At 41.4% G+C, this 24,917-nt stretch overlaps 2 protein-coding genes across 3 annotated transcripts; one reads left to right on the top strand and one right to left on the bottom strand.

The window, feature by feature from the left end:
* Positions 1–3,955: 3,955 nt before the first annotated feature.
* On the top strand, positions 3,956–5,463 carry LOC128869450 (thyroid receptor-interacting protein 6-like). Of its 2 annotated transcripts, none has more exons than XR_008455280.1 (3): positions 3,956–4,746; positions 5,041–5,161; positions 5,229–5,463. XR_008455280.1 is itself a non-coding variant. In XM_054111998.1 (3 exons), the coding sequence occupies exons 2-3, from the start codon at positions 5,081–5,083 to the stop codon at positions 5,358–5,360; spliced, it is 213 nt and encodes a 70-aa protein (XP_053967973.1). In that variant the 5' UTR covers positions 3,956–4,080; positions 5,041–5,080; the 3' UTR covers positions 5,361–5,463. The 2 variants fall into 2 exon arrangements, 1 of the variants encoding a protein (XP_053967973.1); XM_054111998.1 differs by having other exon boundaries at positions 3,956–4,080.
* A 16,854-nt stretch (positions 5,464–22,317) lies between these two features.
* On the bottom strand, positions 22,318–23,366 carry LOC128869600 (uncharacterized). The gene is made up of 3 exons (XM_054112173.1): positions 23,224–23,366; positions 22,965–23,148; positions 22,318–22,906 (listed from the first exon to the last, which is right to left on the bottom strand). Coding segments are annotated over exons 1-3 (774 nt in total). The 5' UTR covers positions 23,226–23,366; the 3' UTR covers position 22,318.
* Between the last annotated feature and the right edge of the window lie 1,551 nt (positions 23,367–24,917).

Here is a 24,917-nt window from a genome sequence, read left to right as displayed (position 1 = left end):
GTCGATGATATGATGATATGAGGATGGTTCCATGTGTTGAGGTCCACGCAAGTGGGGAAAGTTACTGATCGCCATTCACTTGGGAATGGCCAGGACGATTCTTCTGCATATGGTTCAAGCAGCTCACAACGACCGGGATTAGCCCACTATCCTCTGGGTAGCTTCCGAACACCCGTTCGGGAGTGAGCTAACGTGAGAAGGCGAAACATTCCAGGATAGCTGGTTGTGTGTTGGGTTTGGGACCCGCCACTTAAAAATCCCTCCCAATGAAAAGCTTAAAAAAGCCTCGGATGAGACCTCCCTATACTGATGACGACCACTGCAAACGAAATAAGGATTATGATTTGAGGGCATGCACCTGGAATGTCCGGCCCCTCAATGGGGAAGGTGCCACTGCCCGGCTGGTTGATGTCCTGGTGAGAGTAAAGGCTGACATCTCTGCCATTCAAGAGATGCGATGGACGGGACAAGGCAAGAAAAGCGCAGGACCTTGTGACGTCTACTACAGCTGCCATGTAAAGGAGCGCAAATTCGGTGTTGGATTTGTTGTGGGAGAGAGACTTCGTCGCCAAGTACTGTCGTTCACTCCGGTGGACGAGCGTCTCGCAACAATCCGCATCAAAGCCCGTTTTCAACATATCGCTAATTTGAGCCCACGCCCCAACGGAAGAGAAGGACGATGCGACTAAAGATTCCTTCTATGAGCGCTTGGAACGTTCCTATGAGCGCTGCCCCCACCACAACATAAAAATCGTGCTTCGCGACTTCAACGCCAGGGTGGGCAGGAGGGAATTTTTGGTCCCACAGTCGGAAAATTCAGCCTGCACAACGAAACATCCGGTAACGGACAGCGGCTGATCGACTTCGCCGGGGCCCGAAACATGGTAGTCTGTAGCACCAGATTCCAGCATAAGAAGATTCACCAAGCCACCTGGCTGTCTCCTGATCGAAAAACGCGAAACCAGATCGATCATGTTGTGATAGATGGAAGACACGCTACTAGTGTATTAGATGTACGTACGATCCGAGGACCCAACATCGACTCGGATCATTATCTTGTTGCAGCCAAACTGCGCACACGCCTCTGCGCAGCAAAAAACGTGCCCTACCTACGCATAGAATGTTCGACATAGAAAAACTGCAATCACAATACACAGCCAGAAGATTCGCCACTCGACTCTCACTCCTGCTCTCAGAGACCACTGCCCAACAAACCGGCATGCACGAACAATGGAGCAACATTTCTCGTTCTCTACGTACCGCCGCCGAAGAAGAAATCGGATTCCGGCGAGCCCGAAAAAACAATTGGTACGACGAGGAATGTCATGCTGCCGCAGAAAGAAAGGATGCCGCCTATAGAGCCACGCTGCGATCGGGCGCAAGGCGAGCCATGTGGGACCGCTACAGAGAGCTGAAAAAGGAAGAGAGACGTATTATCCGACAGAACAAACGAGAGACCGAAATACGTTAGTGCGAGGAGCTTGAGATGCTGGCCAATAGGAACGCCCGAAAATTCTACCAGAAAGTTCGGCGGCTTACAGAAGGTTTTAAGACCGGGGCGTTTTCCTGTAAGAACAAAGTTGGCGAACTGGTGACTGACGTACAGAACAATCTTAACTTATGGAGGGAACACTTCTCGAACCTATTAAACAGTGACAGCTGCGCATGCCACCGGGAATGTGAAGATTCCGATACCCCAATCGTTGACGATGGAATTGTCGTTCCGCTACCCGATCATGAGGTGAGAATAGCGATAATGCGGCTAAAGAACAACAAAGCAGCGGGTGCCGACGGACTGCCGGCTGAGCTATTCAAACATGGCGGCGAGAAGCTGGTAAGGTGCATGCATCAGCTCCTATGCAAAATATGGTGGAAAGAAAGCATGCCTGCCGATTGGAATTTAGTTGTGCTCTGCCCAATCCATAAGAAGGGCGATCCTGCAATTTGTGCCAATTACCGCGGGATTAGTCTTCTAAATATCGCCTATAAAGTTCTAGCGAGCGTATTGTGTGAAAGGCTGAAGTCCACCGTCAACCAACTGATTGGACCTTATCAGTGTGGCTTCAGACCTGGAAAGTCTACCATCGACCAAATATTCACAATACGCCAAATCTTGTAAAAGACCCATGAAAGGAGAATCGACACACATCATCTTTTCGTCGACTTCAAAGCTACTTTCGACAGTACGGAAAGGAGTTACCTGTATGCCGCGATGTCTGAATTTGGTATCCCCGCAAAACTAATACGGCTATGTAAGATGACGTTGCTCAACACCAGCAGCGCCGTCAGAATTGGGAAGGACCTCTCCAAGCCGTTTGATACCAAACGAGGTTTCAGACAGGGTGATTCGCTGTCGTGTGACTTCTTTAAGCTGATGTTGGAGAGCATCGTACGAGCCGCAGAACTTAATCGCTCAGGCACAATATTTTATAAGCGTACAATTGCTGGCGTATGCCGATGATATTGACATCATCGGCCTTCACAACCGCGCTGTTAGTTCTGCCTTCTCCAAACTGTATAAAGAGGAAAAGCGAATGGGTCTGGTGGTGAACGAGGACAAAACGAAGTACCTCCTGTCTTCAAACAAACAGTCGGCGCACTCACGTATCGGCACCCACGGCACTGTTGGCAGTTATAATTTTCAGGTTGTAAAAGACTTTGTTTATTTAGGAACCAGCATTAACACCGATAACAATGTCAGCCTTGAAATCCAACGTAGAATCTCTCTTGCCAACAAGTGCTACTTTGGACTAAGTAGGCAATTGAGCAGTAAAGTCCTCTCTCGACGAACAAAACTAACACTCTACAAGACTCTCATCATGCCCGTCCTAACGTATGGCGCAGAAGCGTGGACGATGACAACATCCGATGAAGCGACGCTTGGAGTGTTCGAGAGAAAGATTCTGCGCAAGATTTTTGGACCTTTGCACGTTGGCAGCGGCGAATATCGCAGACGATGGAACGATGAGCTGTATGAGCTTTACGACGACATAGACATAGCGCAGCGAATAAAGATCCAGCGGCTACGTTGGCTGGGTCATGTCGTCCGAATGGATACAAACGCTCCGGCTTTGAAAGTATTCGATGCGGTACCAGCTGGTGGTAGCAGAGGAAGAGGAAGACCTCCTCTGCGTTGGAACGATCAGGTGGAGAAGGACTTGGCTTCACTTGGTGTGTCCAACTGACGCCGGTTAGCACGAGAAAGAAACGAGTGGCGCGCTTTGTTAAACTCGGCCAAAATCGCGTAAGCGGTTATAGCGCCAATTAAGAAGAAGAAGATCTAAATGAATGGCAAAGAAATATATACATAAATATCTAATTTTAGTAAGTTTTCCAAAATGATGTCCCACATTTTAAAACTAAAAACATTAACACTAATAGTTATTAAATAATGAACAAATAATAATATGATCGATACGTATAATAAATGAAACGCATGCCATATTTGAAATGGCATATAATCGCGATTAATTATGTTGATGAAAGACCGCATACGAAGATTTTTCGCACTAGCGCTTATGGGAATTTTCTGCTTACCGACGTCCAAGGCATATTGACATATTGGCATATTACATATATACATAAGTAATACAGACGATTGTATTCACTTTTTTTAGATAAAGAGGCATAACTTCATTTAATACACCACATATTATTTTTTTTGCCAAAATAGCAACACAGAAATACCCTTCATGCGCAACGAAACTAATCAGTTATTCCTAAGCACATTGACACTACTAAAAAATAGTACGATTTAATTGATGTTGCGCAGGCGAAGCGGGACGCAATTAACAAAAAAAAAAGCAAACATAACGGTACTTTTCCTGTTAAAGAAGATAGTCATTACAAAAAACTTCTTGGCTAGTTAGAGATGTGTACTGAGAGATAATTTATGGGAAAATCGATATACTGCTAGCACGTGAAAAGAGCTGGCAAAAATTACATTTGTGTGGGAGCACTTCTCGAGTATTAACAACACCTCATTCATACAGGGCAATTTATATGTATTACGCTTCAACAAGTTGGGGACGAGTTGAGAATCATAAATTGGAAAAAAATTATTGAAAATAAAATATTATGGTAAACTCATGGTCAAAGAAATATTTGAATAGTTATTATAAGTTTTCGCCAAAACCCAGCGGAATTTGCTGCAACAAGTAAAGCAAGTTCTATCTTCAAAAGCAGCAACAACAACTTATAATATTATGTTACTGAATAAGGAAACTAAATATATAGTCAAGTGTGTTTAAATGAAAAGAATATTTGCAAATAAAACATTATGACAACTGCTCATAAAATCTGTCTACACATTATTAGTGTCGTAGATTGTTCGTAAAAACCCAGCAGAGCTCAATATGAAGAGTTAGTAGCAAAACTAAAAAAGCATGTGTATTCTAAGAAAGACATTTTTCAAGCTCAATTCATTAGAAGAACCCAAGATAACACAATCCGCGAACAGCTCATTCTGGCAGAATATTTAAGAAAATTGTTTGGAAAAAATACTATCTTTAGAAGCATTCAACATATGTACATAGAAAGCCGTGAACTCAATGCAAAATTACAAAGTACTATAAATGATGTCAACAAAGTACTCGCAGGTATAAATCGTAGTAGAAGGCCGCGGATACATTCAATAATAATCAAAATTAAACTTGAGGCAAATAGGTATCGGAAACTTATGCATACGAAGCGGAAGAGAGAATCACAAAACAAAGGAATGTCACGTAAAGCGGCATGACCTCATATGTAAGTCATGTGGAAAAAAGGGGCATGTTCTGTTCGACAAGTATGCCTAAAGTTTAATGAATACTTCAAGCAACAATTACTCATGTTATAAAACTGATGGTAACCAATCTGCGTTGCATTAAAAACGATAATTTCAAGAATGATGTTGGTATTACCATTATGTAATTAATGAAGTAATGCATTCAGCTTAGAATTCCACTGTATTTAGTGCACTACCCCCATTTCTGCCGAAATTACTTTAAGGAAACACTTCAAGTATTACGAAAATATTTTTACGTGAGAAAATTTTTACAGAAAATTCGCGCCACGCTGCTGGGTATGTTTGGAACCAATAATGCCAGAAACCGGTGAAGAAGAAACTGTACGTGTCGTAGCGTTAGATCGCAGTTATCACTTCGGATGTTATAAATGTGAAGTATGGTTTCATATCCACAGTTGAAGAGTAATTTTTACTAAGAACACCCTTATCGTATTTCTTTCAGGACTGTGGTTTGTTGTTATCGTCAGAAGCCGAGGGTCGTGGATGCTATCCTCTGGACGGACATGTACTCTGTAAAAGTTGTAATGCAAAACGTGTGCAAATGCTAACAAGTCGCATGGCAACAGAGTTATAAACAAACTTATTACTGTGACATATTATGAATATTATGTATAATTTCTACACTCGTATGTAAAATTAAAATAAATGAAAGTTCGTTTGGTTTGCTGACTTTTTAAAACCACATACCGTATTTATTTATTTAAAAGTATTCGTCTCCTGCTTGTTAATATGTTTTTTTCACTCTGGTGCCTCCTGAACGAACGCTGTAGGCATATCTGTACTTCCTTTCAGCGCTTAAAGATCCTCGACTACATGTAGAGCCAATTCAGCCGTTAAAAGAGATGCATTAATATTTACACTACAGTGAAACCGAAACACGTTAAACAAGAGCAATGTCTCACCAGTTACCACCTACATATTTACTTTCGATTGCATTTCCGATAAGAACATTGCAGTCAAAGTGTTCTATCGGATGCGCCATTGTTTGTTTGTTTGTTTGTTTGTTTGTTAACAGTAATAGTAGACCCGCCAGTGTTAGGCATATCACCGGTCGTCTTCGTCTAGCTCATCTAGGGGTAGGCCCAGGAAACATGCTGTTTCGACGGGATGGGTCCAGAGGGAGATGTTAGATGAGTCGGTTTTAAGGGGCATGTGAAAAGGTGGTTAGTGTCGTGCGGGGTGCCTTCACATGCCGGACATATGTTTGATACGTCGGGGTCGATTCTGGATAGGTAGGAGTTTAACCTGCTACAATATCCAGAACGTAATTGTGCCAGTGTTACACGTGTCTCACGAGGAAGCTGGAGCTTCTCATCTGCTGTAGGTGGTGGTTGGACTCCGATTACGGCATTCACAGGACGGAAGCTTAAGAAGATGGCGACGGTCTCCCGGTGAATGTCGTTTACTGACGTCTAAACACTGTTAGGTCCAGTAGATTGCGGTAGGGTCCAGTATCCCAACCGCAATCGGGTGCGCCATCTTTGATGTCGGTATGTAAACGCTGAATTACTTTGTCATTTACAAACCGATCGACTTCAACATACATGTTTTCGATACGTCAATTCAGTACAATTTCAACCATTAATCGCTTTACATCGAAACAACGCGAAATCGACACTATAAAACCCGAAGTGCTTGACAAGGTGATGACAAACGCAGAAAAAAAATCGCAGTTTTTGATTGCTAATAAAGGTGGTCACTTGATTGATATTGTATTCAAAAAATAGTTTTAATAAATTGTAAATAACCAAACCAAATAAAAATACCTCACTTATACAAATCAGTTGTTTTCTTTTTCAATGTTATTCAATGTTTTCATCCCGACATAAAAGATGGCGCACCCTGTACAACCATAAATACCAAGAGTGGGATCGAGACTCCATTGACCTCACCCAGAAATTCCCACAATATCCTACAGCATTTCTCCGAAATTCCAAATACTTAATGTATTTAAAGTAGAAGTAAGAGGCAAAATGTATTTGGTACTAAGGTTCTTTATTTTTTAATATTATTATAGGTATTATATTTTATACTAGCGGACCCGACAGACTTCGTTCTGTCAAATAGATTTTGAATGTGGCAGTTTATATTTCGACCTTAAGATGTTTTTACTCTGCTGACCCTCACACACCGCCCTATCATGGTGATGTCTCGGGAGGCCAATCAAATATATAGCTCTTACATTTTTTAACTTTTCAATTTGGTCGGGTTCACGATATTATCACTTTTGTGTAAATGCATTAGATCCTCCAACGCGAACACGCACACACACGAAAGCGCAATATTTGTATGGGAAAAATAAGGACGTCAAATTCTCTGTGATTATTTTCGAAGCACCGAACGATGTCATTTGAAAACAGGAACTATACGTTTGAATTTTTTTCAAAAAAATGCCTTGATAATGGTGTTGTTCCCGATACAAATGAACGTAATGGTTCAGGGGGAAGTTTTAATTCCGGTAGTTTAACTTTTCCACCGGAACAACAATGCCTATCGGTTTCATTTTGAAATTTCAGTGCCTTACAATGTTTGCAAACATTAGGCATGGTTCCAATTACAACAGAATTGTGCAAACTATAGTCATACAAATGATTATATGCAAACGCTGCTCTGTTGCGATTTTGTACAATTGACCTCTGTCTCCTAATACGCTGATTCATGTTCATATTTTGTTGACCTTGCACTGCACGATTTCTTCTCATTCTTTCACGATCATTATTATTACTTGTTTCCCATTTTTCATTCGAATGAGCAGAACGTGATCTGTCCATACGTTGTCTACTTTGCTCATTATGCTGACTTCGTTGCTCTGCAGTCTCTTCATTTCGTTCGGCATTTTTAAAAATCGTCGAAAACCACACTTTCAAAATGTTCACCTGTTCGCAATAAGGAACATTAAAAAGCATCAATAAATACTATAATAACGAAAATATTGAATAGTACATTAATGTAATCTCACAAAGCAACAGCGAAGATAATTCACAGCAAATATGTATGTATTGTTGTCGATGCACACACTAATAAATTTTTGTTCAACGTGAATTCAATTCAACCTAAATGAAATGTCTTCTTTGTTAATAGTTGAAAATGAAATGTTTTGAAAAACTATAATATTTTTTTTTCTAATACATAAATTTTTGTGAAAATACAATAACGAAAAATTCAAAAAAAATTGTACACATAAAATGAATGTCGATTCGAAACTTACTATAATCTAAGAATCGAGCAAGTTTTGTTTTGTACAATATTTTGATTTTTTCTTTTTTTTATATGAAGAAAATATTTAAAAGAAATTTTTTTTTGCTAAAAACCTTCCCCTAGTGGATCCCTATAATATGAAAAAAGAACGAATAAAATTGGCCTCGTATCAGCCCAAAAAAATTCGTACAAACGAACATCATTTCATTTTTATATATATAGATTATCAAAAATGAAATTCTAGCTGTGGAATGAAAATTCTGGCTTCTTGCAGTTAACCTGCTCATACACCTGTGTTCACTATAATAGCAGCGCGACATGTCGCAATGATTTGGCTATTTATTTAATTTTTGTTTTCTACAAAAATATAGTTTATGTTATAACAAAAACCATGTAACTCAATGTTGCAAGCTTTGGAGAAAACTTTAAAAAATTAAACATGTGTTAAAGTGTTAAAAATTATTCCACTGCCTGTCTATCCGTGCTTTCATGTCCGCAGCGATGTCATTGTATACCGTATCTTTTTTTTTTTTTTTTTTTTTATGGAGGTGGCACAAAGCATTGAAAGCCGAAAAGTGTGGGACTTGCCTTTCGACTCACCCACTAAAAACCCACCCCAGCTCCGTTTCCCTCCCACCTCGGGACAACCGTTAGGCATGACTTCGCGGGAGGGGGAGCGGCCTATTGCCAATTCTTGAAAATTTGCGCTGTGTTGTTCAGCGACGTCAACCGTCAAGTATCACTTGACGGGAAGGGGAACGGCCTGTTGCCTCTTCATGAAGATCTGCGCTGTTGTTCAGCGCGACGCAGTTTGGAGATTACTATTTTTGCCATATTACATACAGCGGACCAATGTTCTTCTGCCTCTAACATAATATCGACTAGGTTATCAGCCGAAATTGGCTTCCCCACCCTAGTGCTTAATTCCTCCCTTTCGAACACAAATCGCGGACAGACAAAGAAAACATGTTCTGCGTCTTCGTGCTTAAACCTATATAGATAGGATTTAAAACACCCATGTCCCGTCAGTATTTGGGTCAGATGGTAGTCTAACTGTCCATGCTTACGGCTAACCCATTCGGCTATTAAGGGAATCAGACGGTACGTCCAGCGTCCGTTCAGGGACGAGCTCCAACTTCCCTGCCATGAACGCAAGCTACGCTCTCTTGCTTCCTTGCGTATTGTCTGTCGTTCTGAAGTAGCTTTGTTTTGGTAAACTTCAGCGTACTCTTTTCCCATTAAATTTATTGGGAGTAGTCCTGCAATAACCATAATGGTGTCTTCTGATACCGTTCGAAACGCGCAGCACACTCTGAGGGCACTCAGTCGATACACTGATTTCATACAACTCACATCTGAGCTGCAATTAGTTGCTTCCGCCCATGCTGGAGCTGCATACAGCAAAATCGATGAGACCACGGTATTAAGTAGTCTCCTACGGTTTTGCCTAGGGCCTCTAGTGTTCATCATTATGCGCGTCAGTGCTGTTACTGCCTCTGCCGCTTTGCTGCTTGCGTATGATAGGTGATCTCTGAAGTTCAGCCTATGGTCGATTAATACGCCCAGGTATTTAATGAACGGTTTCGATCCTATGGTATTTTCGCCCACCATTATATTTGCCGACTCTACCTTCTTCCTGCTGCTAATGAGCACTACTTCCGTCTTATGATCCGCGAGAGTTAGACCATTCTTACGCAGCCATTCTTTTACCACGCCGACAGCCTGGTTGCAGGTTGCTTCTGCTTGCTGTAGTACTTTAGCTACGACCACAACAGCGATATCGTCAGCAAACCCTATAATTTTGGACCCTGGGGGTAAACTGAGACGTAAGACTCCGTCGTACATAATATTCCACAGCAAGGGGCCTAGGACTGAGCCTTGTGGAACTCCGCCAGTTATTTTATACTCCCTAACACCCGCATCGGTATTAAAGCGAAGGGTTCTGTCAGTGAAATAACTGAGTATAATCTTTCGTATATACGTTGGAACCTGGAAGCAATCAAGCGCCATCAGAATCTGGTTCCAGTTCGCGGTATTGAAGGCATTCTTTACGTCTAGCGTTGCCATTACTGCCTATTCCTTGCTACCGTATAACCACCGAGTTCCTTCGATTGCCTTCTGCGCAATGCTTTTAACCGCAACTACAGCATCTGTGGTTGAGCGAGCCTTGCGGAATCCGAATTGCGAGGATGATAGACCGCCTGCGTCATCAATGGCAGCCTCCAGACGATTAGCGATCAACCGTTCTAGAATTTTACCTGCGGTGTCGAGCATGCAAAGGGGGCGGTAGCCGGTAGGATCTTCCGCTGGTTTAGATCCTTTTGGAATCAGCACCAGTTTCTGTAGCTTCCACTGTGTTGGAAATGTGCCTTCTTTTAGACATGTATTGTAGAGATCTACAAAAATGTCGGTATGGCTTCGAATTGCCACTTTTAATGCCTCGTTGGGGACTCCGTCTGGGCCAGGAGCTTTATTGTTTTTGATCCGTTTAGTGATCATCAGGAGCTCATCTTTGTCTGTCAACTGCATATTTTGGTCCCCCTCACAACATTTTTCCGAATCAACGGCTCGGAGAGCATCTTGTGCTGGGAACAATGTTTCAACTACATTACGCAGTGTGGCCGGGCACGTTGTTGGGAGTGGCTTGAAAACTTTCAGTTTTTTCATGACTAGCCTATACCCGAGTCCCCAAGGGTTACTATCGACTTCGTCACATAGTTGGAGGAAACATTGTCGTTTACTCCCTTTATTTGCCTTTTTCAGGGCCTTCCTTTTTTGCTTATACTGAAGCTGGTTCCCTTGGAAACTGTGCGTGCCCCTAGAACGTTGATAAACTCGCCTTGCTCTGTTGCACTCGCTACGCAATTCCGCAATCTCCGCTGTCCACCAGTAAACGGGTTCACTATTATGCCTGTTAGGCCTTGTTTTAGACATGGCAGCGTCGTATGCTTTTGTTAGGTGCTTCATAGTTTGTGTAGCCTTATCAGTTGCATCACCAGTGAGTGTTACATCTGCCAGCATGACTTCGATTACTTCAGCCTCCATTGAGTCGACCCTGTATCTCGCGTCGTATGTATATGGTACCTTTGATGCGTCATGTTTCTTTATTTCGCAGATTATCGCGAGATGGTCACTCCGGGTATAATGCTGGCTAACAAACCATTTCGTCGAGCGAGCAAGGTTGGGACTCATGAAGGTAAGGTCTATTATCGATCCCGTTCCTGCCTTTTGGAATGTCTGCTGGTTCCCTGTGTTCATAAGGACTATGTCTAACATGGCGAAAGTTTCCAAGAGGGCTTGACCTCTTGGACTTGTTCGCGGGCATCCCCAGTTCACAGCCCAAGCGTTAAAATCATCAGCTACGACCACAGGTTTATGGTCTTTAATATCTTGGGCGAGATTCTCTAGGATGCTGGTAGCTTCAGTCAGAGTTAAGCTGAGTGGTAGGTAGCAGCTATAGACGTGTGTTTCCCCAATACGCGCTCGTACAAATCCGCGAGCTGCCTTCACGCTCATAAGTCGGGAGCTATTTGCCCCACAGTTCCAGATTGATGACTTGCCAGTAATATCAGAGGCCCAGCCATTGCCTTCTAGGTGTTTATAGGGTTCACTGAGTACAGCAACGTCTATTTTGTGTTCCCGTATAGACTGCGTGAGTAGGTCTTGCGCGCTTTCGCAGTGGTTAAGGTTTAGTTGTAAGATCTTCATTTCTGTCGTATTTCTTTCAGAGCTCTCTGGTATTCTGGGCACTTACTGCTGGTCATCGCATGTCCTGTGTCACTTACATTTTTCTTCTTGCATATAATGCAGTTTGCTGCTTGTGTGCAATTTTTGGCCTGATGATCTTTGTTGCCGCATTTAAAGCAGACGCTAGTTTAGTCAGCTGGGCTTTTGCAACTTCCTGCCACATGCCCATATTCCATACATTTGAAGCATCTTTTTGGTTCTATTTTCCCTCGTATGCGACAAATTACAAGGCCTATTCGAATTTTGTTTGCTTCAAGCAGCTTGGTAGCGGTCTCCGGCGTTACTCTTAGTGTCGCTGTTTGTGTGCCTCCATATGCTTTTCGTAGGCCCAGAATCGCTGAGGCAGGTACGTCAAGTTCCTTGAACTGTTTTGTTATCACCTCATGTACTTCTTCTTTTGTGGTGATTTCATCAAGGTCTCGTATTTCCACTTGCCGCAGCTCCGTTAGAGCCCTGACTTCTACCGCTTCTCCTAAAGCCGCCTTAACAGCTTTATGGATTTTCAGGGTGTTTGGGTCAGATGGTTTTGCCAGCACCAAAAGTAACTCTCCTTTGGCAGTTTTTTTGACCCCTTGAATGTCATTATTCAGCTCCTTTAGGTTTGGCTCTGACTTAACCCGCTTCAAGATTTCCGCATACGATATGCTGCCAACGCTTTTTACTACTATGGCATCCTTTCGCGGTGGCCTCTGCCGTTTTCGAATTTTCCTTGCATCGTTTCTTTCTGTCTTTTCATCTGATTTGGGTGTATTTTGCGTTAAATCCTTCCGGGTTTTCTTGGATTTTACCATCTCCCATTTTTCGGTTGCAACACGCTCTGTTCTCAAAACTTCAACGCGGTTATTTTTGTTTCTTTTAGCAGGACTTTTCCTTGCAGCGGCGTTGTCGATAGCCCTTTTTGGCGTAGAATCTATACGCTTAATAAGAGGTGAAGTTTGGGTACATCCATCTTTGACAGTAGATGGTTCACTATGCGCCCCTCTTATCGCCAGGTTTTCCGGAGTTAGGATAGATCCCTCCAGTTTCTTGTGTAGGTCCGTTATGTACGTGACCAAATCTCGCATTGGTTGGTTTATGTTCCTCTTCGGAAGCTCCATCATTTCGGCTAGTTCTTTGACCTTATCGCCGATGGCTCGATATATTTCTTCGGCCGTCATTGCTTTCGTGAAGCCAAAGTGCTGCATGCACGGTGATGCCGACCTGGTTCTTTCCGTGCCTGGTGGTGAATATGCCAACCTTGAGCTCCGTTGGAACGGGTTTTTGAGCAATTCACCGCTGCCGTTATTGCCATTTGCAATAGTTGTTGTTACTTTTGTTACAACTTCCCTTCCTTCCGTGGTTTGTTTTAATAATTGGTTTGAAGACATTTCTAGTTATTTGGGCCCCAACTCATAAGTCGTTATCCATATCCTGATGCGTAGTCACTTGTAAATGATTCCATGGTTATCTTTGCGAGCAGGGAGGCCATGCGAGGGTTGACAAAAGCTCCTTATGAGAGCTTAAGTTCAGAGCCGAATCAGTGTTAACTAGGAATGTTACATCTAGACCTACGCCGACACTTAATGGCGACAGGATATGGAGCGTTCTTAGAGACTTGCCATCATTTTAACGGGGCGGGGGCAACTGGATTATTAGCCTGGATGCCGTTTCAGCTAGATATCACTCCGCTTACTAGGGAAACAGAATAATACAGTCGTCAGCTCGTGGCAGTATGTCCTAACGTATTCCAGTATTCCATGATTAAGACCTTACTGGGCTCGGTCTTAATGTAGATCGTATTAAATTAACAGCCGCTCCTAACATGGAGGACAGACGCTGACCAGGGAGCCGTCCAATATGAGTCAGTCGCTTCTGGATTTTTGTATTTTTCACCATGCCTTTGCATGATGAGGGGGACACTTATTTTATTAAAGGCGGTGTCGTTTCGCCTTTGTCACAGGAACCTCTTCGGATTTGCTAGCTTTTAGACCGCTTCCTCCGTTTCTGCCGCTCATTGTCGGGGGCTGCTTATTTGTTAGAATTTATTCGCAACTAACCTGCTACTACAGGCCGTCCGGCTATCCGCAACCTGCCGACCCCCACGGTAGCTTAGAGCCCAGCTTAGTCGCCCGATCCCATGGGAGCGCGACCTCGTATCTAAGGGTTTCAATATGTCGTTTTCTTGTTCGAATTGTATATTATGTAAACAGCGCTTTTTGCAATCTCATCTACAATTTAGTTTTCGGCAATGCCCTTGTGTCCGCGTACCCAATAGAAGTATAATCGTCTGTCTGTGGCTAGTCTCTCTATGGCTTACCTGGTCCTAAGAACGGTTTTAGATGAAATTTCATAAATGCCTCTGTAATGCAGAATGTACCAAGACTTTGAATACTTTCCATAGGCGTTTTGTGTCTCGTTTTTCTCAATGCAGTCCACCACACTAGACCACCATAAATATTGGCTTTACTACAGCTGAGTAGCACCAATACATTATTGAAGGAGATAGACCCCATGTAACTCCCACCATTCTTTTACATGCATATAGTGCGTTATTAGTGTCTCCTCTCCACTATATGGTGCATCCATGATAGTTTGCTATCCAAAATTAGTCCAAGGTAATTTGCGTGGTATTTAAGAGCCAGTTCTGCGCCGTGTAGCTTCGGGGGGTGCAAATTCGGGATCTTGTACCTTCTAGTAAAAAGTATCATACCCGTTTTATCGGCGTTTACCGCCAAGCCGGTCTTAGTTGTCCATTGATGCACTGTTGCGAGTATATTATTCATTATGTCGTTGACGGTATCTAGGTATTTGCCTGATACTACTATGGCTATGTCAGATTCCGTGCCTCCAAATTTCGTTAATAGATCATTAGCTGCGAATAACCAGAGAAGTGGCGATAGGACGCAACCTTGTGGCGTACCGTCACTTGCTAGTTTAGTGAGTTTGGCTTCGTTCCATTCCGCACGTATCATTCTACAACCTAAAAGGTTCCTTATCCACGAATAAACAGCGAGTTCTGTATTTATTGTATCTAAGCCCCTTAAATGGTTTCCCTCGACACATTGTTGAATGCACCACTAATGTCTAGAAATACTCCTAAAGCGTATTCCTTGTACTCTAGAGCTTTCTCTATAACTAACACTAGTGAATGTAACACAAACTTTGGGGATCTGACTTTAGTATATGCGTGTTGTGCTTTAGACATAAAGTCTGACATTCTATTTTCTCTAATATGGGCGTCGAGGATTTTCAGAAGCGTTTTCAGGAGTAATGAGGTCAAACTGATTGGCCTACATTCCTTTGAGAGTATGGGGTTGCTTTCGGTATAAACACAACCCTTGCTTCTCTTCAGAGTATTGGCACATAGTAAACCTCTGGTATCTTGTGTATATCGCTTTTAGCCATGGTACCAACAGATTGCCCATGCTTTGAAGCATGTGATGTAAATGGGTCAAAAGTGCTTATTGCTCACTAAATTTTTTGCATTGTGTTAATGTCTTTCGGAATGTTTACTACGTTATTTCTTACGGGCTTCTACCTTAGTAGTCTACGCATCCTGGACATTGCGTACTGACTAGATCTTGCAGTGATTCTTCACAACTGTCAGTCCAGTCTCCATTGGATTTACGTATTAAGTTAGGCATAGTAGGGTGTTTTGATAACAGTTTCCTGAGCCTAGCCGCTTCGTTTGTACTTTCTACACTGCCACAGAAGTCTTTCCATGGCTCTCTTGGCTCTACGCACCTCTTTCTTGTATGCTCGTCGTAGATCATTATACTCTTCCCAGCAGGATTCATTATCGGCTACTCGAGCCAGAAGAATTCTATTACGCTGCCCCATTTCGACCCCCCTTTTTGAATGTTATTTTGAATTGTATGTATTTGTGGTCGGAGAAAAATGGCATTTTTAATACTCTCCAATCCTCCACAATCGTAGAATTATTCGTAAAGAGAGTTAGGTCCAGAAAATGTTTGGAGATGGGTCCAATAAATTTTTGGTCCTCACCCCGGTTTGCATTGTTAGGCTAGTTTGTAAAATAAAGTTAAGTATGTACTCACCTCTATGGAGCTCTCCCAGAGAGAGTGATAAGAGTTAACATCGGAGCCTATAACTAGAGCAGGCTTCCGTCGCTCAACTTCCTTAACCAGCCTACGAAGCTCATCCGGCGGTGCTTCCCTCTCGTGTTACATATAGCAGGAGCCAAGAAGTAGTATTTCAATCCTGCATCCCTAAATAGTCACCACTGTCAGATCATCTGTGGAGAGATTGGTATTAAAGTAGGGACATACACTCTTCTTAACAAGTATTACTGTAAGTTTTGTAGTTTGGTGAGTCCAGTCCAGATACCACGTTTCTCGAACCAATCCATGGTTCCTGGACTAGAACAACGTCGTAGTTGACCCCTCTAAATTGTGAAAGAGCTCAACTGAAGAATCTTTGCTTTTGTGAAGGATAATTTGAAGGACCTTCAGCATCAGGCTTTGGTTCCTTCACAGGGTTGGATACCTGCTCCAGCTCACCCACTTACTCGTCCACGATATTAAGAGAGGAAGGAACACGCTTCCGATACCATATGCCATCGTTCGTACAAAATGTCTTGCGCCGTTTTATTTACCTGGAGGATGTAGTTCTGGCTTCCATCCGCGTTCGCTGATTTAGCCACTTTCAACACCTTGCAGCCGTTGGTAGGTACATATTTGTTCTGCATTTGTAGCATTCGCAGTACATGCTCGGCGTCTACCGGGCGCGGTATTAACACCCTCGCCTTTGGTATCGACAGTACACTGCTATTTCAAGTGCGGCACCTTCTTATAGGTGTTGAAGCTTCTTCACAGCTTCTTCACGACCAATAAGTGCCATAGTCAGGTGCTTTTTGGCAATCTCATTGGCCGCCGCCGCTGCTTAGGACGTTGTCGGCTTTTCGTCGTCCTTTTTGCTGTGCTTAAAGCCTGGCTTTGCAGCAACGTTTTGCACTTTCTTTTTGTGGTGAGCATCCTACCTTCGCTTTCGGTCGATCGCTACCTTTTTTCGGCCAGTCTCTCTTCAACCTTATTGGCGAACTCGGGGTTTGATGCAGAAGATCCAGCGGGATTTGCAAAGTGAGCATGGCCCTTTTCAACGTCCTTGTTAGCCCATGCCAATTATTCCGCCTAAGCCTGCGTCAGATTGGTCATGCCACTAAACCGGTCACAGATTTTGACCGCAGCGTTGGAGCGTGCTCTCGCTTTCATCCCCTCCTTGGTTGGCTTAGCTCTAGGTCTTTTCGTACTCACAGAGCTGGCACCATCAAGCTTCACCGGAGAGCGAAGTAAAGTCTCTTCCTTGCTAGTATGCACGTTTGCAACACTTTCTAGGTCCGAGTCTTCGGGGACTATGGCACCCGTGCTTTGCATAGCGGTTTTCGTATGTTTGGCAGTAGCACTACGACCTGCTCCCGTTACACTAGAAGTTTGGTAGCTTCAGTCAGTATTTGAATTTATCTTTTTCGTACGACCACCTGCTCAACATGGCAAGCGCAGTGGTCTAAGTAGTATAAAGGGAATTCAAATGGTCCACCACGGCAGCGCCCCATGCCGTGGCAAGGCCACAATTACTCCCTAAGGCGGACCAGTGTTAGGAAAGCGCCGTTAAGATACAGCCGGTCTGGCAAACTCCCTGGCTGCAAACCATCCAATGGGCACGGTGGCGCATAACACCCTGGATTAGCGGTGGCCAAGGAGAGGAAAGAATGGGATGCTGGGGGTTTAGAAATAACAAGGGATATTCGTCAGTGCGGTGATCTTCGCGGGGTGATTGGATGGCCACTAATTTTGCCGTAAAGCGGATGAATGGCTAGGCAACCCTCACATGAAGCTTCCCGCTTAGATCGTGTTGAGTTGGTCCCCATGATATGGGGGTCAAACCACCACTTAACCCTCATCACCACTATAAGTAGACCAAAATGATGGGGTAAGGACTAATTATACAGGATTTGATTGAAAAGTAATGAGCCTTATTTTTTTTAAGCAGTTTTATTAAACCTTATGGCTTATAAAACTAATATTCTTCAAAATAGGACCCTTGAGCATCAATACCCCGCTGGTAGCGGTCCTTCCACTGCAGGAAACATTTTTTAAACTCATCCGCCGGAATCGCGTTCAATTCGGCTGTCACAGTTTTTTGGATGGCCCCGATGGAACCAAAATGCCTCCCCTTCAGCTTTATTTTCAGGCGCGGGAACATAAAGAAGTCCGGTGGGGACAATTCTGGGCTGTAGGGAGGGTGGGGAAGCACGACGGTCAATGTTCAAAAATTCACGAACCCGGTTCACATCTTCGTCTGTTTGCGTCGTCGAAGGCCTTCCAGATCGCTGTTCATCTTCGACGTCGTACCGGCCCTCCTTGAACGACTTGTGCCACCGATTTACCTGGGCACTGAACAGAGATTGGCCCATGGTTTCGGTACTTGTTTTGTTTAGCTTTACGCAAAATTTGATCGAGTAACGTTGCTCCAACGATCGCTGCATTTTCGCCACTGCAAAGTCCTAACACACTTTTAAAACAGCTTTCACGCGCGGAGCGCTGTTGATTGCACCGCTGTTGCCAGCGAACTGGGACCGGTTTCTAGTGGAAGGGGAGGTCTAAAGATCATTTTCCCCCACTAGCTGATTCGGTTGATCGCTTGGCATACGCTCCGCGCCGGAAGGCTCATTACTTTTCAATCAAACCCTTTATATAGATAGATCTTAAATATAGATCTAAATGAATGGCAAAGAAATATATACATAAATATCTATGTACAAATGATATATTAAACAAAAATCATGTTTTAGTAAGTTTTTCCAAAATGATGTCCCACATTTTAAAACTAAAAACAATAACAGTAATACTTATTAAATAATGAACAAATAATAATATGATCAATACGTGTAATAAATGGAACGCATGCCATCTTTGAAATGGCGTACAATCGCGATTAATTATGTTGAGGAAAGACCGCATACGAAGACTTTTCGCACCAGCGCTTATGGCGTTTTCCTGGTTACTGACGTCCAAGGCATATAGAGAAATGCTATTATAAATATATAGGTAATATAGACGATTGTATTCACTTTTTTTAGATAAAGAGGCATAACTTCTTTTAATATACCACATTTTATTTTTATTGCAAAAAAAACAACACAGCTTAAAGTAATACTCTTCATGCGCAACGAAACTAATCAGTCATTCTTAAGCACATTGACATAACTAAAAATAGTACTATTTAGTTGATGCTGCGCAAGCGAAGCGGGACGCAATTAACAAAAAACAAACATAACGGTACTTTTCCTGTTAAAGAAGATAGTCATTACACAAAACTTCTTGGCTAGTAAGAGATGTGCACTGAGATACACTGCCCTATCACACAATCCATCGTAGCAAATCTCCGAATGTAAATGTCCGCTCTGAATCGGAGCAATTTCTTATCATGCAACCCACGTGAATTCGAAAAAGATGTTGCCATACGCAAATTTTAAATTTTGACGTTTCGAAATCAAATGTTTTGCAATAAATTAAAATTTCAATAAAGACAAGCGTAAATAAATTTAGTTAGACTGCAATATATATTGGAAAAACAAAGCTTTTGAGTGTTATGGATTCTTCGTTAATATTTTCTATAATGTTGGTGGAGGCGGAAGGTGAAAGAAGTAGATCGAATATGAAAATTCAACGAAAAACATTAAGGGACGCAAGCAATCCGCTCGATGTCGAGGACACAATGTAAGTACAGGAATAACTTCATAACTTCATAGGTTAACTTTATTTTACGAAACAGGTTTACTAAAAATTACCGCTTGAATAAGGCGGCGTTTTTGTACGTCTTAAGTGTCCTAGATGGAAATGCACGCTCAATGAGGTCGTGCTCCATCTCTTCGCTCCAGCGTTTGTCTTCCGTATTACGTTTTTTTGCGGAGGGTGGGTACCAGCATGGAGTGGGAAAGGATTTTGACATTCCCATGGCTCAATCCACATTTTGTGGCGTATTAAAAGACGTGTTACACACTCTTCAATGTCACCTATGTCCTCAGTGGGTGAATCTTGATTTAAGCAACGAAGAAAAAAGACAAGCAAAGATGGACTTTTATCAAAAATATGGATTTCCTGGTGCGATTTTATGTGTAGACGGAACACACATTAAAATTGTTGCGCCAGCTAAGGACAAATTCCTGTATTTTAATCGTAAAGGGTACTATAGCATCAATGCTATGATTGTAAGTCTTGAAAAAACTGTTATTTCAAATATTTTTCTATTTTTTGAAGTGAAAACTTCTTTAGAATCGTTGGGAGTGATTTGAGAAAAAGTGAAACGAAAAAAGCGACACTCTTGGCTACGAATATTACATATACACGTAGCGACGAACTAAATAACTTTTAGGCCAGCGCCGACAGCATGGCGCGATAGCCGAGCGGCTAGCAATGTGAGCTTCCGATCCAAAATCCTTGGGTCGAATCACAAGAAAAAAATTTTTTTTATACAGTTATTTTATTTTTTGAAGTGAAAACTTCTTTAGAATCGTTGGGAGTGATTTGAGAAAAAGTGAAACGAAAAAAGCGACACTCTTGGCTACGAATATTACATATACACGTAGCGACGAACTAAATAACTTTTAGGCCAGCGCCGACAGCATGGCGCGATAGCCGAGCGGCTAGCAATGTGAGCTTCCGATCCAAAATCCTTGGTTCGAATCACAAGAAAAAAATTTTTTATACAGTTATTTTATTTTTTTATTTTATGATATGTTTATGAGGAGCTTTTTTTCATGGCAGAAATACAGTCGGTGTTTTGCCATTGCCTGCTGAGGGGTGAGCGCTATTAGAAAAATAGTTTTCCTTAATTTTGGTGTTTTCACCGAGATTCGAACTGTGTGAATTCTGAATAGTAGTCACGCACCAACCCATTCGGCTACGGCGTTTGTTTAATTTTACTGATGCAAAAATGAGGAAAAATATATGAATAAAGTTTGCTTACTGTTTACACATTTTCCAAAGGTGACGGAGAACCAAAAAAAAAAGTCGATTTTCAAACAAATACGAGTGCATATGTGTAATTGTGTTAGAGTTTCGGTCACGCCCCAGCAAAACCTGCGTGCATATGTGTTTGTAACATTCAAAAAAATGTAATTGTGTTAGAGTTTCGGTCACGCAGGTTTTGCTGGGGACGCTCATAATAGCAACCGCGTGTGTATTTTTATATTCGTAAATATTTTCATTTTTAAATATTTACCGCAATTATGCCGAAAAATAATGCAGAAAAGTGTCGTGAATATCGACAGAAAAAAAAATCAATAAATAGCATCACGGAATTCATTCACGAAAATTTAATAAAGTATACACCAGAAGTATCGCGGATACTTAGAAAATATTACAATAAAGTTCCAATGATTTTAAGTGGCGATTTTAACGTAAATTTTGCATTGGACACAGCGGTTCCTTTAATTGACGTTCTCAATACAACATTCAATTTAAAAATGTGTAACAATCGCACTGAATCGACAACACGATCAAAAACAACCATTGACGCGGTATTTCAAAGACATGTTGACAACATCGAAACCCAAGCATTTGTATCATATATTAGCTATCATAAGCCACTCGCATCATTTGTTGAAATTGAAAACATTGAGGATGAATAATAATAAAATGAAGAAAATAAAATATGAACTTTATAGCAATATTATAATGAACCTATAATTATCTTGCTCCTAATGCTGCTTTCGTCTTATTCTCTCTCAGTTTGTTTAACGGAAGGTTTCACTTCTATCGCGTCTAACCGTTAGACTGGTGTTTTTTTTTTTTATTTATTGCAGATATGCGATAATAAAATGAGAATTCGCTACGTGAATGCGCAGTATCCTGGCAGCAACCACGATGCTCATATTTGGAACGTAAGCAGCGCGCGAAATTTTTTTGAAAATAAATACCTAAACGGCGAACGAAACACTTGGCTTTTGGGTATGTGCATACACATATAGACCGTTTGAATAATTTTTTGCTAAAATGATTTTATTTATTCCACAGGAGACGCTCGATATGCTCTAGAGCCATGGGTAATGACACCTTTTCGTTCACCTACAACAGGAAGCGCCGAAGGAAACTACAATAAAATACATGCAAAAGCCAGAAATACTATAGAAAGGACCATAGGTGTATTTAAGAACCGATTCAGATGCCTTCTGGGTGCTCGTGAGCTTTATTATGAACCCATGAAGGTTTGCCAAATAGTGAACGTTGCCGCAGCATTGCAGAATATTTGTATCCATTATCGCGTGGTTGATGATTTTTCAGAAAATGTTGCAGAAAACCATTTTAATCAAACGTATGAACCTTCTCCTTCAACATATACTGATGCAGCTATTCGGATAAGGGAATCTATATCTTCAACATTAACACGACTATAGTATTCAATTAAAAAATAGCAAGACTTATATGTATTATGTATTATATGTATGACTGTTCTTTTTTGTTTTCCGCTAGCTTCCTTTTAATAAAAGCCTTCCAGTCTAGCCATACCTAGTAAATACGATATATATACATATATACATACAAGTAAGGCACAGTAAACATTTGTAGTTTTCAATAAAAATGTGTATTATTTTTTTTTTGACAACGCTTCGGGGCTCTTATTCTCCACTTCTAACATTTGTTGTTTTATTTCATTTTTGGCCGCATTCAAGCACTCCATGTTTCTATGGTGCCTACGCGTTTCTTCCAGGTCGGCTGCTTTCAGGTCGCACATTTTTTCCAGTGCCGAACACATTCTCTGCATAGTCGAAGCGAGATTGTCTAGCTTCATATCTTGCTGTTCAAAATGCTGCAGACTCTTTGCTTGGAAGTCCTTTTGAAGCGCTAGCTGCTCTTTTATAAGATCTGCAGTACTTGTACCGACTCGCTTTTGGACAGTTGGTGGACGTCTCGTGAAAGAAGGACTGCAGTTATCCGACAGCATGGATACGTCCGGATCGGGTCCACTATTCTCTGCCTCGACAGTAGCAGGTAGTCCCACACTTACTGTGCCTGGGATACCGTGTGTGCTGGTCTCTAAAGCGGTCAGTCTGATGACTTCTTCTTCCATCTCATTAAAGTGGTGCTGCTTATATCGGGCACCGCCAGTAGTTGTTTGCTCCCTCATGTTTTCGGACAATTTTCGCTTTATATAAGCCTTCCAATCTAACCACACCTGAAATAAAAATATGTTGTGCAAACGGTTAATGTACTTATATACAGCCCTTTACTACATTTTTCCAGCTTGATACATCTTTGGTTGGTGGGCCTATACTGTTAAGCTGCTTCGCAACATTTTGCCAAAACTCGGCTACCTCTTCCTTCGAGCATTTGGAGAACCCCTGAGCAATTTCTGGCTTCTCCTTTATTAGCTCCAACAAACTGGCATACTGCTGACGTGTTGTTACAACTTTGTACCTGTAAAAATCAAATAAAAGTTCATATACTTAAAAAATTCCTTTTTGTTTATAGTTTAGTTAATATAGGACTTACATTTTACAGCTTTCTTATATTTCTCCTTTTAAATTTTCTTTTTATTACTACTTTTAATTTTTGTCCGTTAGTCTAACGTTGTCGTAGAAAAATTGTAGGAAACGGTAAGATTTGACGTTACGAGTGTAATCAGTGAATGCTACTCTACGAATTTCGAATGTGCGTTCGGAGCTATTCGAATTGTATGATTACAATTTTTTAGTTTCTACGAAAAACAGTCTACGACAGATTCTATGATAGGGCTGATAATTTATGGGAAAAATCGATATACTGCTAGCACGTGAAAATAGCTGCCAAAAATTACATTTGTGTGGGAGCACTTCATGATTATTAACAACACCTCATTCATACAGGGCAAGTTATATGTATTACGCCTCAACAAGTTGGAAACGTGTTGAGAATCATAAATCGGAAAAAATTATAGAAAATAAAACATAATGCTTAACTCATGAAGAACAACAACAACTTATAATATTATGTTACTGCTATTCGAGAATTTTGACAAAAATAAGGAAACTAAATATATCGTCAAGTGTGTAGAAATGAAAAGCTTATTTTCAAATAAAACATTATGACAACTGCTCATAAAATCTGTCTACACATTATTAGTGTCATAGATTGTTCGTAAAAACCCAGCAGAGCTCAATATGAAGAGTTAGAGCAAAACTAAAAAAGCATGTGTATTCTAAGAAAGACATTTTTCAAGCTCAATTCATTAGAAGAACCCAAGATAACACAATCCGCGAACAGTTTATTCTGGCAGAATATTTAAGAAAATTCTTTGGAAAAAACACTATCTTTAAAAGCATTCAACATATGTACATAGATAGCCGTGAACTCAATGCAAAATTACAAAGTACTATAAATGATGTCAACAAAGTACTCGCAGGTATAAATCGTAGTAGAAGGCCGCGGATACATTCAATAATAATCAAAATTAAACTTGAGGTAAATAGGTATCGGAAACTTATGCATACGAAGCGGAAGAGAGAATCACAAAACAAAGGAATGTCGCGCAAAGCGGCATAACCTCATATGTAAGTCATGTGGAAAAAAGGGGCATGTTCTGTTCGACAAGTATGCCTAAAGTTTAATGAATACTTCAAGCAACAATTACTCATGTTATAAAACTGATGATAACCAATCTGCATTGCATTAAAAACGATAATTTCAAGAATGATGTTGGTATTACCATTATGTAATTAATGAAGTAATGCATTCAGCTTAGAATTCCACTGTATTTAGTGCACTACCCCCATTTCTGCCGAAATTACTTTTAGGAAACACTTCAAGTATTACGAAAATATTTTTACGTGAGAAAATTTTTACAGAAAATTCGCGCCACGCTGCTGGGTATGTTTGGAACCAATAATGCCAGAAACCGGTGAGAAGAAACTGTACGTGTCGTAGCGTTAGATCGCAGTTTTCACTTCGGATGTTATAAATGTGAAGTATGGTTTCATATCCACACTTGAAGAGTAATTTTTACTAAGTACACCCTTATCGAATTTCTTTCAGGACTGTGGTTTGATGTTATCGTCAGAAGCCGAGGGTCGTGGATGCTATCCTCTGGACGGACATGTACTCTGTAAAAGTTGTAATGCAAAACGTGTGCAAATGCTAACAAGTCGCATGGCAACAGAGTTATAAACAAACTTATTACTGTGACATATTATGAATATTATGTATAATTT

Source organism: Anastrepha ludens, chromosome X (genome assembly GCF_028408465.1).
Source record: "Anastrepha ludens isolate Willacy chromosome X, idAnaLude1.1, whole genome shotgun sequence".
NCBI classification, from domain to species: domain Eukaryota; kingdom Metazoa; phylum Arthropoda; class Insecta; order Diptera; family Tephritidae; genus Anastrepha; species Anastrepha ludens.
The sequence above is the reverse complement of the archived record's forward strand: the minus strand, read 5'-3'. Positions and strand labels throughout refer to the sequence as shown.